The following is a 16,026-nucleotide window of genomic DNA, read 5'->3' on the forward strand; positions in this document are numbered from 1 at the left end:
CGGATCACAGGAGTCTTCAACACTTGTTCAATCAGAAGGAATTGAACATGCGTCAAAGGCGATGGATGGAAACTCTAAATGATTATGACTGCGAGATAAGATACCATCCAGGCAAGGCAAATGTGGTTGCCGACGCCTTAAGCAGAAAGGAAAGGGTGAAACCAATCAGAATCAATGCCAAGCGCATTGAAATAAGAAATAATTTGAATGAAAGGGTGTTAGCTGCACAGAAGGAAGCTGTGTTGGAAGCTAACTATCCTGCAGAAAAGTTAGGAGTAACTGAGGAGCAGTTATCCTACGACAAAGATGGAATGCTACGACTAAACGGACGAATATGGGTTCCAGTCTATGGAGGACTTCGGGATGTTATCCTCCAGGAAGCCCACAGCTCTAAATATTCCGTTCATCCTGGAGCTGATAAGATGTACCAGGATTTGAAAGCAAACTACTGGTGGATTGGTTTGAAAAAGTCAGTAGCTGAGCATGTAGCTAAATGCTTGACTTGTGCGCAAGTCAAGGCCGAGCATCAGAAGCCGTCAGGTTTGCTTCAACAACCTGAAATTCCCAAGTGGAAATGGGAAATGGTGACAATGGATTTTATCACCAAGTTGCCAAAGACGAAAAAGGGAAATGATACCATATGGGTCATAGTAGATAGACTGACTAAGTCAACTCATTTTCTACCCATCAAGGAGACGTATAGCTCAGATATGTTAGCCCAATTATACGTCGATAAGATCGTAGCGCTACATGGTATACCTATATCTATTATCTCCGATAGAGATACCAGATATACGTCGCATTTTTGGAAGAGTTTCCAACAATCGTTGGGCACTCGTTTGAATTTTAGTACGGCTTATCATCCTCAGACCGATGGTCAGAGTGAGCGTACTATTCAAACTTTGGAAGACATGCTTCGTGCATGTGCGATCGATTTGGGTGGTAGTTGGGATAAGAACCTACCACTGATTGAATTTTCCTACAACAATAGCTACCATTCCAGCATAAAGGCTGCGCCTTCTGAGGCCTTATACGGTAGAAAGTGTAGATCGCCCATTTGTTGGGCAGAAGTTGGAGATGTCCAATTGTCAGGACCAGATATCGTTTTTGAAACGACCGACAAGATAGTTCAGATTCGCGATCGTTTGAAAGCTGCCAGGGATAGGCAGAAAAGTTATGCGGATCCTAAGCGCAAAGATTTTCACTTCGATGTAGGTGATAAAGTATTGCTTAAAGTATCGCCCTGGAAGGGTGTGATGCGATTTGGAAAGAAAGGCAAGCTGAGCCCGAGATATATAGGACCTTTCGAGATTATCGAACGTGTCGGGTCAGTCGCTTACAAGTTAAACTTGCCTGAAGAGCTTAGTGCTATTCATAATGTGTTCCACATCTGTAATTTGAAGAAGTGTTTCGCTAACGATTCACTGGTTATACCGCATACAGATATACACATAGACGAGAGTCTGAAATTTGTGGAAAAACCTTTGTCGATTGAGGATCGACAGGTAAAGAAGCTTCGAAGGAAGCACGTGCCTATTGTTAAGGTCAAATGGGATGCCCGTAGAGGTCCCGAATACACGTGCGAAGTGGAATCCACGATGCAAGAAAAATATCCTCATTTGTTTCAGTAAATCTCGAGGTCGAGATTTCTTTTAAGGGGGTGAGGATGTAACACCTCGAAAAATTTCGTCCAATAATGTTTTGACACGTGTCATAAGGTTCCGGTATGTGAAAACAAACTTAGAGGGACTAAAAGTGACAAACAGTGAAAACTATGGAACGTAAGGGTCCAAAGTGTCAACAATGGATAAATAGACTCTATGATAACCCTACATAATGTTTATAACCTTAAACGGATGGTTCATGGATCATACGACGCGGAAATTGCACAAAAGTGAGGAATTGCAAACTATAGGGGCCAAAAGTGTCAACATGTTTAATTTATACCTCTGAGTGAACTTTTGGCAGACCCGAAGCTTTGAGAAGCTAAAATATACTCACTAGAATATGTGGTTAAAATTTCGTGAAGTTTCGTCAACGTATGAGAAAGTTATGGCCAAAACCGTACTTGAGGGACTAAAAGCGTCAACGTCGAATTTCAGGGCTTTTCGGTTGAGCGCAAAGTTATCCGAGGACATTACCATGTTGGTAAATGTCCCAAGGTTCTTAAAAACCAAGTTTTGGGGTTTACGGGTCAAGATAAGTAGCCGAAACATCGCAAACAAGTTCAGGGACCAAAGCTGTCAATGTTTGAAAGTTGTTTGACAGCAGCAGAGGCCAGGCGACCCGCCTGGACAGACCCAAGCGGGCCGCGTGAGACTGCCAGGTGCAGTAATTCGCGAATTTTGCATTTTTGACCCGAATTTTAAGTTGTAACCAGCTCATTCCACCTCCAATTGCTCCAATAAGCATCCTTGCATGCCTAGTGCAACAGTAACCTCCTCCCAACACCTGAATTCAGCTTTAAATTGATCAAAAGTTCATTTCCTTGACATTTACAATTGTGAACAAGAACACCCAAGACTTGCAAAAGCTCTCAAGGCATTCTGGAGCATATCTGAACGACAAGGCAGCATCCTAGTGTTCACTAAGCATCAATAGGACCTTTGTAAGCTTCTAATTCAGTCCTTAATTCGTTCTTGCATCGATTATTAGTAAAAGTCAAACTGATTGTTCATACACTTTGACTTTCTGATTAAACGAGTTTCACTCAGTCATTTCTCAAATTGAAACCAGATATATGTTGGTATTTATGTGGGAAACAAACCCTCAAAAGGGTATTCTCTGATTCCCACTACATGCATGCTAATTGTCGAGTCAAACTTGTTTCTAAAAAGTCAACAGAAATGGTTTTTGTGAAAAATAGCTTAAATGGGAATGTTGTTGACATGCAATCTGTTTGATCATCATAAATAGCTTTATAATGAATATAAGAATGTGTTTTACCATGATCAACTCGACAATCTTTAGTATAAATACGAATCGGAACCGAAAGTCTTGTAAAACGACTTTTTCGTAGACTATCGATTCGGATTCATACATGCATGTTTGAGATCTGTATTGGAGAGTATTTTTGACCACTTTTTATTTTGGTAAAACTCTCTGGAAATTTTGTTGCTTGAGTCTATGTTTAGCCGGTTCAATTGCATGTTTCCGATTATGCTTAAAAGTTGACTATTTTGCCCTTTTTGATATAAAACGTGATTTTTAGAAAAGTGAAAGAGTAGAAATCTTTATTTCTAATATATAAACTTGCACCGAAAATTTCGGATCAGTTGGTGGTCCAGATTTTGAGTTATGGCCATTAGCGTAAAACTATGTTCTTAAGTTACATAAACGGCCCTTTTCGCGTATAACCCATTTCTGGCCACGTTTTGATACAAAACTTTTTACCCACTGATGTTATATAATATTTTGGGATTTTAGATGATTTTTATTTAATTTTTGGCTGGTCGTATCTTAGATCGCCTAGTTATTTCGGTTTATGTCGGTTTTGACCGTTTAGGCCATAAAATGAGTTTTATGCATTCTTTTGACCCGAAACCTTTTCCTACTGATTTGATATGTTAAATAAATTATTTTAAGTATTCTGGAAATATAAAAATCCCAGATTTATTTTGAAAACCCGGAAACGGCGTTAAATCGTATTTTAAGCGTTTTTAACGCATAGTAAGCGTTATACTCATTTTAAACATATAAGACTTATACCTACTGATGTAATTAGCATATTTTCATATATAACAGTAAGTATAAGTATATGAACTCAGATTTCCAGTTTTGGCAGTTTTAGCCCTTGTGAAATTACTAAAATACCCCTACGGTGCATAGTTTGATTTTAAATGTTAAGTTTGGTATATGGGTCATACCCTACTGTTATAACATATTAAATAAAGTATATTTACTGTATAAACCAGACCCGAATCTCAGATTTCTAATTTGACTCTTTTATAACCTTTTAAATGACCAAAATACCCTTATAAGGCATAAATTGAGTTTAAAATTATTCCGGGCAATATAGAACATAACTTACTGATATTATATCATATTTAAAGCATATTATCTCAGGAAACTTGCATTTGACTCTTTTGGCTACCCGTAACGCCCTTTTTGCGTTCGGTTCGGTTTACGTAACTAGTTTGCGTAAATTGACCGAAACGGGTCAAACGTTATCATTTTTATCTTAAAATCCAGAATGTATTTAGTATACCCATATTATACAAGTATTCAAACTTGTCGGGTCTAAATCACATTCTATCCGGTCTTTCGCTTAATCGTGCGTAAACCGTATCATCTTTAAAACTAACCGGTCAAAGCTTAGGCTTAAATAAAAGACCCGTTAGAAATCTAATAGGTTATTATAAACCTTTGTTCCAGATTAGGAGGCCCAGTAAAAGCTACCACACTTACCGTTTGTGTTACATACTTGCTCAGGTAAATACATTTTGACTTATTTTCCCTATACGGGCTTGGGGTACGGTATTTAAAATACCGCTTGATCGGGCGCACAAGTCCTGCACCTTATGGGTGTACAGTCTTGAATAGCTTGTGCGACTCGTTTAAACAGTCTTGTCTTACTTTAGGCTTTGGGGGGTTATTGACCGTGTCCCGGATATCCTTGGCATTATCTTACGAGATGGCCACGACCAGAGCACGGGGTGTAGGCGTACACTCGGCGTGTATAACTCTTTAATGTGGTGTGTCATTTAATCTTTAGCCCGGACAGTAGATCCCGGGCCACCAAAGATACGAGTGCATGTAATTCGTTCACAAGTTTATAATGCATAAATATCCCAAGTTAATAAAAATATTTATGCCTTGTGCATTTAAATAAATTTTCAATCATTTTCAAAATGAGTCGGTTGATTTGTATTTACCAGTGTAAACTGACGTATTTTTCCCAAAAGGTTAAGTGCAGGTACTATACGAAATAGGCTGGCTGTTTCCTAAGAGCGTCCACTATAGTCTCGCAAGCTCGGACGACAAAATATCTGTTGAACAATTTTTATCTTATTTTATTTGATCCGCCTGTGGATCCGTTTCAACTACTTATGATGTTATTATGTCATTTTAAATTAAAGTTGAAATGTATCTATTCTGCTTCCGCTGTGCATCATTATATTGTGTTGATTGTCTATGACGATGCCAACTACGTCACTGTACCCCACACCGGGCCCACCGGTGACACGTGGAAATCGGGGTGTGACAGCAATGGATTGCATGCTCCCCAAAAGAATCCAAGCAAGACTTCCGACATACAGGACAGGGGTCATCAACCGGGAAAAGCGGTACCATCAGCCGGTACTTGAGGATAGCCTGGTATTCCACAGCCGACATACATTGCCCTAATTGGTACACTAGGAACCGATTTAGATTAGAAAAAAACTATAGGTTAGACACATGTTTGGAGATTTTAGAACAAGAACCACTTAGTAACATGTTATTCTAACCCAAAATAATCGATTAACTTGGTATTACCATTGGGGGAAGATGAGTCATTTTCAAACGGATGTATAGCCGGGTTTTTTTTTTTTGAATATTTTTGGATTGTTTTGCCTCCATGTGTTGGTATAAATAGATATTGGGTGTATTGCTTTGATTACAACACTTTTTAAGTCTCATAAATTGTCTTAAATAGTCAAATAACATATCAAAGTGGTCACTCCAAATCTTCTGTTGCTTTTTTTTTTTAACGGCAAACGCTTTACATATATATATATATAAAAAGCCAGCAAGAAGCTGAAAATACAAACGACACAAACGCAAACAGCAAAACAGAAACCCCAAAACAAAGTGGATTACAACATATCTAAGATGTCAAAAGCTACCCAATTCTCCCACTTCGGCTTCTTGAGCTTCGACCTATTGCAAATCCATAAATAAGCGTCCTCTTTAATTTGATCCACCAATTTAGCGATAGGGATAAAATTATCCTCAAAGACTTTATCATTCCTAGCGAGCCAAATCCTCCAAACCGTCGCGAGAATAACAGTGTAAACTGTTTTCTTCCAAAGAGCAGCACCCGACCTGTCTTTGATGTAACCAATCAAATCCGAAAGGTTGGTAATGTTCAACGGAAAAGAGACTCGCAACCAGGACAAAATATTCCACCATATCGACTTGGCCCAAAGACAATTAACGAAGATGTGGGACGGGTCTTCGTCATATATACCACACCGAGGACATCGGGTATCGGGTAGCTGCACACCCCTATGAATCAGACCCATTTTCGAGGCAATTTTTCCTAACAAAGCTCTCCAAAGTAAATAATTAGTCTTCGGAGGAGCCCATGGATTCCAGTCAAAAGACACAGGCTCGGGAGAATCATCTCGGCTGGCCTCCTCAATCTCAGCGCGGACCTGTTTCACAGAGAAGGAACCATTTGGATCACTACTCCACTTCCAGGTTTCCCATCTTTGATCAGCCTCTCTTTAATGTTTATCCCAATTTTAGCAAGATCAGACTCGACCGCGACTATATCCTTCCACACACCCGGAATCGTCTTTTTTGAGGAATAAAATCTTGAGAACAGTTTACTCCATTACTGCCGTGAATAGCCCGTAAGACATTCACCCACAGCTGATTCGGATTTTCTTTGAACCGCCACCACCACTTTGTAAGCATCGCTTTATTAAACCCATGTATCCCCCCTAAGCCCATGCCTCCTGCTTTTTTGGATTTAATCAAAAATTCCTAGCGGAGCCATCTCATCTTGTGACCCGAGGCCGATTTCCCCCAAATAAAGTCTCTTCTAAGCTTTTCAAGTTTAAGTAAGACACATTTTGGAGCAGCGAACAGCGAGAGGTAATAGGACGGGAGGCTTCCCAAAACCGACTTGGCGAGGGTCATCCGCCCCGCAAAAGAAAGATGATTCACTTTCCATTTCGAGAGTTTAGCTTTAAATTTATCAATAATCGGCTTCCAATATCTTGCTATTTTCATATTGACTCCAACTGGGATCCCCAAGTGCATAAAAGGAAGAGAGCCAACTTCGCATTTTACCAAACCCGCAACCTGATTGACCTCATTTTCGGGAACCCCGATCCCGAAAATCTTGCTTTTATGACGATTCACTTTAAGCCCGGAGACAAGATTGAGCCACCTTAACATACGATTCAAGGTAGTAATATTATGCTTGGACCATGAACCAATGAAGATCACATCGTCTGCATAGCACAGATGATAGATAGTCGGCCCACCGTTTGGAAGTTGACATCCTTGGAAAATACCCAAATCACAAGCCCTATTCATAAATAGGCTTATAATTTCCATGGCTATGACAAAAAGGAAAGGTGATAGGGGATCACCTTGCCTTAGCCCTCTTTTGAATTTGAACTCCTTAGTCGGCGACCCATTTACTAGGATAGACCCCCACACGAAACTAAGACAACCTTTAATCCAAGAGACCCATATTGGCGGAAATCCCATTTTTTCCATCATACGGAACAAGAATCTCCAATTAATTGAGTCACACGCCTTTTGGAAGTCCACTTTAAAGATAAGCAGTTTCGTTTTGGATTTCTTTGCCCAAGCTACAACTTCGTTAAGAACGGGCGGACTGTCCAAGATATAACGACCTCCCACAAAGGCCGATTTGGAAGGGGAGGATAAATCGTTGATCACAAGCTTTATCCTGTTCGCCAAGACTTTAGCTAAAATTTTGTACAACGAGCCGACTAAAGAAATCGGCCGAAAGTTGGCCAGCTCCCGCGGATCAGACAATTTTGGGATTAATGCAATAAAAGATGAATTGCACCCTTGGCTTAGAGTCCCGTTCTTGTGGAAATCCTGCATAAAAGCCATAATATGAGGTTTAAGAATATCCCAGAATACTTTGAAAAATTTTAACGAAAAGCCGTCAGGGCCAGGGGCTTTCCCGCCATCACAGTTCTTAACAGCCAAAAGCACTTCCTCCTCAGAAAATCTATCGCAAAGAACAACTTTATTCTGCTCCGATATAGAGGGCATGTCTTGGAAATCGAAGTCGGGTCTATGCCTTATCGGTTCGGAGAATTGCTTTTTAAACCACTTCCTTATTTCTTCTTTTAAAGCCACAGGGTCCATAATAAGCTGACCGCCAAAAGTTAAACCATTGATTCTATTTCTAGACGTGTTTATCGCAATAATTTTGTGGAAGAATGCAGTGTTTTCATCTCCGTATTTCGCCCAGTTTGCCCTGGCTTTTTGCTGAATATCTTTAGCAAAATTAGATTTCAGCCTGTCCACTTTAACCCGGAGCTCGGCTCTTAAACTTTTTTCATCAGCCGATAGCGTGCTGACAGTGGCTTTGTTTTCGATAAGTTCAATAGAATCCTCCAAAGATTTCAGCTCTTTATTATTGGTTAACAAGACCTCCTTCCTCCATTTCTTTAATTCAGCCTTTATGTTTTTCAGAATAGTTGATAAGACAACATCTTTACCCAGGGACACCCCCGAATCACTTCCAAGACCCGCTGAATTAACAATAGAGACAACAATATCCGAAAGTTTTTGCTCACTGAACCAAGAATTAAAAAATCTGAAAGGGATAGGCCCAAAATCAACTACCGCACATGATAAAGAGATCGGACAATGGTCCGAGAAACCTCTTTTATGCACTTCCGCACTAGCATTAGGCCACGAACTCATGAACACATCATTGACAAGAAACCTGTCCAATTTGCTTAACTTAACATCACTGTGCCCGGAAATATAAGTAAACTTACCCCCACTCATCGGGTATTCAAGCAAACCAACAGATGAGATAAATCCGTAGAAAGCATCAGAAGCACCGCGATCGAATCTGGAATTTACCCGTTCATCTTCAGACCGGACTTCGTTAAAGTCACCCAAAAGGATCCAGGCCCCAACATACTAATTAATTAAATCGGAGATCACAAGCCACATAGCTCTTCTTTGACCCGGGTCGTTAGGGGCATGGAGATTTAAAACATTGACATGAGAATCTAAGCCCATTAGAGTGCCTGAAACAAGAAGGAACTTGGGATTTTTCGATACCTGATCTACCTTGAACGCCTCTGGATTCCAGATAGACACCAAGCCTCCTGATCTACTAACCGAATCAACCGTTTCATAAGACATAGAAGACATATCCCAGAACCTCCGAATCGCAAAATCCGAGAGACCCGTCTGATGAGACTCCTGGATCCCAATGAAATCAGCTTTGACCTTCCTTTTTAAATTTCTGATCCACAACCCTTTACGAGAATCCAATACTCCGTTTATGTTAATCGAGATGTAATTCATTGGCAACCATCTCTAGCCAATTCCCCACTTACCAGCTTTCTCACTTGATTAGCAAACCCATCGACACAGATCCCAAACGAGCACCTACCTCCATAGTACCGGCCACTTCTTTCTCAAAATCAATCTGGTTCTGAGCCTCCTCAGGGATCGTCGCTGACGCCGGACATCCCCCATTAGCTTCGACTTCCGAGGCAAGAGCGTTACCCTTTGCTCCCTCCCTCTCTAATCTAGAAATTTCTTCCAGGTTGAATGGGTCAGAGTTACCGGAGTTATTAATCTCCTGATTAAGGTCAGGAATAGCCCTGGCTTGGGCCTTTTTCTTTTTGTATAAAACACTATTGGGCCTCAAAGTAATGTAACTGGGCCGGTTAATATCTGGATTGGGCCCATCCTGCTCCAAATGTTGATCCAAACTATTAACCGACCTATCCTCTTCTCTCTCTGAAATATTATCATAAGGCGGCCCCACCTCTTCTCTCTCTGGAACATTAACAAAAGGCGGCTGCACCGATTCCCCATGAACTTCCAAGATATTCCTGTTGCTTTTAAATATTAAGGCTACTCGGTATGGCACCCGTCCCCGGGTCGTCGCGGTCCGGCGCCGCTGGGCACACCGTGCCGCCCCCCCTGTCACGTCGCCAACGTCCGAGTTGCGACGTTTAAGACGGTCACTAAAAGACAAAAAAGGTGTGGGGACCGAAGACTTTTGACCGTTTGAAAAAAAAAATTAAATTCAGAATTTTAATTATTTAAAAACTAACGGCTATAATTCAAAAAACACCCCATTTCACTTCCATTTTTATAAATACTCACATATTTAACCCCTTTTTTCATAACTTTTCACTCTCTACCAACCCATTCTCTCTCACATTTTATTACCACTCTTCCCTTTTTATAAAAACTCTTCATATTTTGTACCATTTTTTACCCGCTACCACCACATCTCTCGCTAAAAAATTATCATGGCTTCACCCGTTTCTTCCATTTCTTCAATTTCTTCTATGTCTTCATCGTCTTCGTCCGTGTGGTATTCATCATCTTCGGAAGAGGATGCTATTATGTACGTCGGCCATTCGCCAACTTGCATACGGTTTCGCACCCGATGCATTAGATGAGTACATTAGGATGTCTGAAAGAACCGCACGTCGATGTTTGCACAAGTTTTGCCAATGGGTTGTCAAATTGTATAGCAAGCGATACCTGCGGAAACCGAACGCAAACGACGTTCAAAAATTATATCAAGCACGAACAGAGACATGGTTTCCCAGGAATGCTCGGGAGCATTGATTGCATGCACTGGCAATGGCAGAACTGCCCAGTTGCATGGCAAGGTCAGTATACTAGGGGAGATCAGGGGCATCCGACTATCATTCTAGAGGCTGTTGCGTCACAGGATCTCTGGATATGGCATGCTTTTTTTGGTCTACCTGGTTCGCTCAATGACCTTAACATCATATACCAGTCACAGATTTTTGATGATGTAGTGGCGGGTACAGGTCCAGACACAAGCTTTACGGTTTCAGGGGTGGAGTACAGGCGAGGTTACTACCTAGCCGATGGGATATACCCAACGTACTCGACAATCGTTAAAACTATCCCGCACCCGACCGACGACAAAAGAAAAAAGTTTGCAAAGTTTCAAGAGGGTGCAAGAAAAGATATTGAACGGGCTTTTGGTGTTCTACAAAAAAATGGCACATCATTTCACATCCAGCACGTTCGCAAACACCAAGGAGGTTACGACACATTATGTACGCTTGTGTCATCCTTCATAACATGATCATTGAAGACGAAGGGAGAGCGATATGCGAGTACGATGAAAACGCGTCTACTGGAAATTCTGTTCCAGTTAGTGAGGAACAACAAGATTTGAACGCCTTCGCTCTACGTAACGAGTACACACATCACAACCTACAAGCGGACTTGGTGGAGTACATTTGGAACAAACGCTCCCAACGAACTCGGCCACGACATGGAAGACGAAGACTAGTAGATTATTTTAATATATTAGGATATTTTTAAGTTTTTTTTTTTAACTTTATTTTTTTAAGTTTATGTTTTTTTTTTAATTTTATGTAATGTTTTTTAATATTGATGAAAATATTTTGTTACTTTATTTGTTAAATGTTAAAAAAAATTAGAAGATTAAAAAAAAACATAAAAGTGGTGGAAGATTATGACTAGGACCATCCCCCATGCCCCCTAGTTTTGGAGGATGATCCATCCTTGGGAGGACTATGACGTGTCGCCTACGTGGCGGATCATCCTCCAAGGATGGTCCATCACCATACCTTGTAGTCTAAGTTTACGAATGCTTTGATTACAACACTTTTTAAGTCTCATAAATTGTCTTAAATAGTCAAATAACATATCAAAGTGGTCACTCCAAATCTTCTGTTGCTTTTAAATGTTAAGTTTACGAATATGTTATTTAGTTATTTGATAATACAATACAACTTTATATTTTCGGATATTAAGTTTACCAATATGTTATTTAGTTATTTGATAATACAATACAACTTTAAATTTTCGGATGTTATATTCCCTCTAGCACATGTTATATTCCAAGGACCGGTTGGACTTTCATTGAACAGTTTTGAAGTAGGAGTCTTGCAATATTTACATATTTATAGGAGATAACTGATAACATGTAAGCATTGATTATAATTTTTAAAAGTGGAGAACATGATATAACAATCCCAACATGATATAAAAGTAAAACAAAAACCAATCATATATATGTTGTGTTTATATATCAAACAAGATTTAACGTATTACACAGAAAACAAATCAAAACACTAAACACACATGCAAACAAATGGAAAAAATTATGCAATGAAATTCAAAAGAAACCAACAACAAGCTCTTTAACAATCACAACATGATTCTCATAGTTTCATTCCAAAGAAGACGACGAGAAGCAGAAGGTAAGTTGGTGCTCCAAATTTGCTTCCATGTGATGCCTTGTTGTTTGTCGATGGCGTTGCCTTTGATCCTGATCCTGATCCTACAAGTTCAATGTTTTAACGAGCTCAAAATTTTTGAACTTTTCTAGATTTTAGTACAAATTGACGGCTCAAATCTAGTTTGGGATTAAACCGGTTTAAATTGCAAGCAGACCAATAAAAACAATTTAGACCAGTCTGGTTCATGTTCTTTTATATGTTTCAATTCGATCAAGCCGGGTTTTGACCTGAACGACCATATAAAAAACCGATGGTGTAGCATATGAATTACCTGAAGGTGTAGTTGGTGTTAATGGCGCAGTGGGAGCTTGAACTTCAGGCGTTCCTTCTGAAGGGTCTGTAGGCGAGTCAGTAGAGCCGGTCGGGGCAATTGTAGGTGCACTAGCAGGTGCACCAGCAGGCCCATTAGCAACACCTACCAAATAATAATATATATGAAGTTACTAAGATGTTAAACATTAGCCTTATTTTAATCATTCATCTTAATAAATATAAAAAAAGGAAAATCATCAAAATGACCGTTTTGTTTTGACCGATGAGTTTGACAACATAGTCTTAGACTTTTTTCCGTTTACAAAAATACCATTTGACTTTTCTTATTTTAGTTATGAAATTGTTTCAGCCAAACAGAAGCTTCCACATGGCACATTCTATTGCGCAGACGCAATAGATTTTGACATGGCGCAAAAGAATGGATCTGTTGCGCCAAGGGACACTTGTCAAACACTGGTTAATTATAAATCTTTAAAAGTCGAGACTATTTTGTTAAAATTCATTGGTTAAGATGGTCATTTTGGTGATTTTTAAATAAAAAAACATACCATTGCACAAACTAATGGGAGGAGTTTGCACTCTACAAGCACCAGGTAATGTGACTGCAAGAGTTTGATTAATCGTAACACCGATATTGGGGAGATTTCCATTGAGCAACGAGCAAAGGCAACGCGGCTGTGACTGGACCACACTCGAGAGCTGCGAGCAACATGCTGGTGAAGGAGTAGACGTGTTCCCACTTACAAAGTTGAGGCACGGAGACAAACCCATGAGTGCATTGATGCAGGTGCTTGATTGAGCCTGGGCTCCACCCAAAACCATGACCATTAGGACCAGGACTGCACCCATAACTTGTTCCCCTTTTAGAGCCATTGGCTAGCTAAGATTGGTTTTTAATTAACACCAACTAAAAGATTGAATGTGTGTGTGTTTGTGGTTAATTAAGTGTGCTTGATGGTTTGTGTGATTAATGTAATGTATTTATAGGGGGAGAGTTTGGGATTTGATTTGAATATAATATATAGTTTGGCCGTTTGGGTAGCCAACTTTTTATTGAAAGTAATAAAAATTAATTGTTTGAAAAATCAATTCCACTATTTGATATTGACGGTTTTAAAACATGTAAGAATGATGTTTAACCGAATGTGCATGCCCAAAGAGCATTCTTGGGAGTCGCTAACTAAATTTTTATAGAATTTACCGAATAGTTCGATTTTTTTTTGAAAGTTAACTTCATTCACAAACCGATCGACTCAAACCGGGCCAACCAAAGAACAAAAACCAAACAACAAATTACATATTTACAAAAGACCTCCACTCACCCCACTCTAACCCCTTGAATCTAGACCTATTTGCAAACCATAAAAAACCCGAAGCCTTAACCTCACAAATGATTCTATCTATCCTGAAAGGGGTATTAGAAAAAACCAAATTATTCCTAGCTCTCCATAAACTCTAGCACGCTATCCTGATAATGCCTTTGACCGCCTCCTTCTTTTTCTTCGAGACCGCAAGCAGTGGCGAAGCTTGACCCGCATGACGGGGGAGTCGAAAACGTATATACCCAAAAATTTCTATAGAACTGGGGGGTCGAAAACGTATATAATAAAAAATTTCTATACGAAAACTACATATATGACACTACTGAGCGAAAAGTTCGGGGGTTCGGGCGCCCCCTCCCACCCCTTCTATACTTCGCCCCTAACCGCAAGGACCTTGTGAAAATCAAGGTCCTTAATCGAGAAGGCAAAAATATTAGGGATTTTACACCACGAACTTATTCCGTTCCACACGTTCGACGCCACAAAACACGCTATAAAAAGATGATCAGAAGACTCTTCGTCCTCACCACAAAAAGAACACAAACCGTTACCGACTTGGACGTTTCTTTTCCTTAAAGCTACACCGGTAGGGATCCTATCCATTTCCAACCTCCAAGCATGGATATTACATTTTGAAGGGATCCAATTACACCACTCCATAATGTACCCGTTGTTTGTACCACTATCCGAAAGAAGGAGACGTTTAACTGCTTTCACAGAAAATGCACCGGCCGGATCAGACTCCCATCGCCACCTATCGGCCTCATCCGATAGCTGGACCTGATCGAGAACAGACGTCAACTGCTGCAAACTGTCCCGCAACCCTTGATCGGTCAAAACCGACTTCCAGTTCCACTCAAAAGACCGACCCGATTCTTGAACTTTAATCCTGTCCGCAACCAAACTTTTCTTATCCATTTCCATCCTAAACAAATCCGGAAAAAGATGTTTAAGCGGTTCATTTGAGATCCACGGATCGAGCCAGAACGCAATATCTTTACCGTTACCCACTTTACCTTTCATGAAGTTTCGAAGAGAAAATCCTCCAAACCTTCGTGTTAATAAATACTTTGGCAATATTGTTCCAAACACCACTAAAAGAATTCTTAAAAGGAATGCATTCCCATCCCACACGGCTAAAGTGAAACGCGTCAATAATTCTTTTCCAAAGGAGGTTTTTTTTTTCCGTTTTATAACGCCATCCCCATTTCGAAAGAAGCGACGTGTTATATAGGGGTGTTAATCGTGTTAGGTTGATGGGTTGGCGGGTTGTAATGTTTAACCTGAACCTGACCCATATTATTATTCGGGTCAAAGATTTCAGCCCTGAACCCCACATATATAAATGCGGGTCAACCCGAACTCGGCCCATTTAACCTGTATTTTTAAATGAGTCATACAAGTTGACGATTTACAATGAGTTGTTAGATTTTAAGTGGGTTATCCATAACATAATGCTGAGTATAACTGTTAAAAGTAAAAAATATAATGTGTCAAAACTAACATGATTATAATTAGTCATGTAAAAGAGAAACAGATTAAATAAAAACACAAATATAAAAGTTTTTTTCCTAGATAGTTAAACGGGTTAATGGGTCAGCCCGAACCCGACCCGTTTTCTTAAACGGGCCGTATTAGTCGACCCAAACCTGTTTTTTTCGTGACGGGTCAGGTCGGGTTGACGGATCATGTCAAGAATTGCCGCCCCTACCTATACCATCGTCGTTTCCCAAAGACGATAGAATGCTACCTACGATTGTTGTCACTAAGATTGTTGTGTTCATACTCCCTCACAATTCACCTCTTCTTTTCATTTCCCTTGAGCAACCCAACTAGAATTTGGAAATGATTATAGAGATGACAATTAATGCACATGTATATATAATACGACAAAGATTCACATGATACGTGTAGGATGCACATTTCCATATATGTAGTGGTTGTGCTCAACATTTTACTTGCAAATATGCATATTACATACACATCTTTTTTTAGATAATTAGATCTGTTGTGTAGGTCTATGTTCCATGCCACATTTGCATATGAATGTGTTGGTTTATATAGAGTTAATAGCCAAAAAGGTCCCTGAGGTTTGCTCACTTTTGCCACTTTAGTTCAAAATCCAAATTTGTTAAATCTGGGTCCCTGAGGTTTGCATTTTGTTGCCATTTAAGTCCAAATTTCAAAAAAGTCAAATTTTGTCAAATTTTTTACTAAATTTT

At 39.8% G+C, this 16,026-nt stretch overlaps 2 protein-coding genes across 3 annotated transcripts; both read right to left on the bottom strand.

The window, feature by feature from the left end:
- Nucleotides 1–5,795: 5,795 nt before the first annotated feature.
- On the bottom strand, nt 5,796–6,539 carry LOC110933975. Its single transcript, XM_022177173.1, has 2 exons — nt 6,535–6,539; nt 5,796–6,426 (listed from the first exon to the last, which is right to left on the bottom strand). The coding sequence occupies exons 1-2, from the start codon at nt 6,537–6,539 to the stop codon at nt 5,796–5,798; spliced, it is 636 nt and encodes a 211-aa protein (XP_022032865.1).
- Nucleotides 6,540–11,953: 5,414 nt separating this feature from the next.
- Nucleotides 11,954–13,451, bottom strand: LOC110937439 (non-specific lipid-transfer protein C6). Of its 2 annotated transcripts, none has more exons than XM_022179860.2 (3): nt 13,031–13,451; nt 12,481–12,624; nt 11,954–12,244 (listed from the first exon to the last, which is right to left on the bottom strand). In XM_022179860.2, the coding sequence occupies exons 1-3, from the start codon at nt 13,353–13,355 to the stop codon at nt 12,132–12,134; spliced, it is 582 nt and encodes a 193-aa protein (XP_022035552.1). In that variant the 5' UTR covers nt 13,356–13,451; the 3' UTR covers nt 11,954–12,131. The 2 variants fall into 2 exon arrangements, with proteins under 2 accessions (XP_022035552.1, XP_022035551.1); XM_022179859.2 differs by having other exon boundaries at nt 11,954–12,250; nt 13,031–13,450.
- Between the last annotated feature and the right edge of the window lie 2,575 nt (nt 13,452–16,026).

The sequence above is a fragment of the Helianthus annuus genome, chromosome 4 (assembly GCF_002127325.2).
Source record: "Helianthus annuus cultivar XRQ/B chromosome 4, HanXRQr2.0-SUNRISE, whole genome shotgun sequence".
Taxonomy (NCBI): domain Eukaryota; kingdom Viridiplantae; phylum Streptophyta; class Magnoliopsida; order Asterales; family Asteraceae; genus Helianthus; species Helianthus annuus.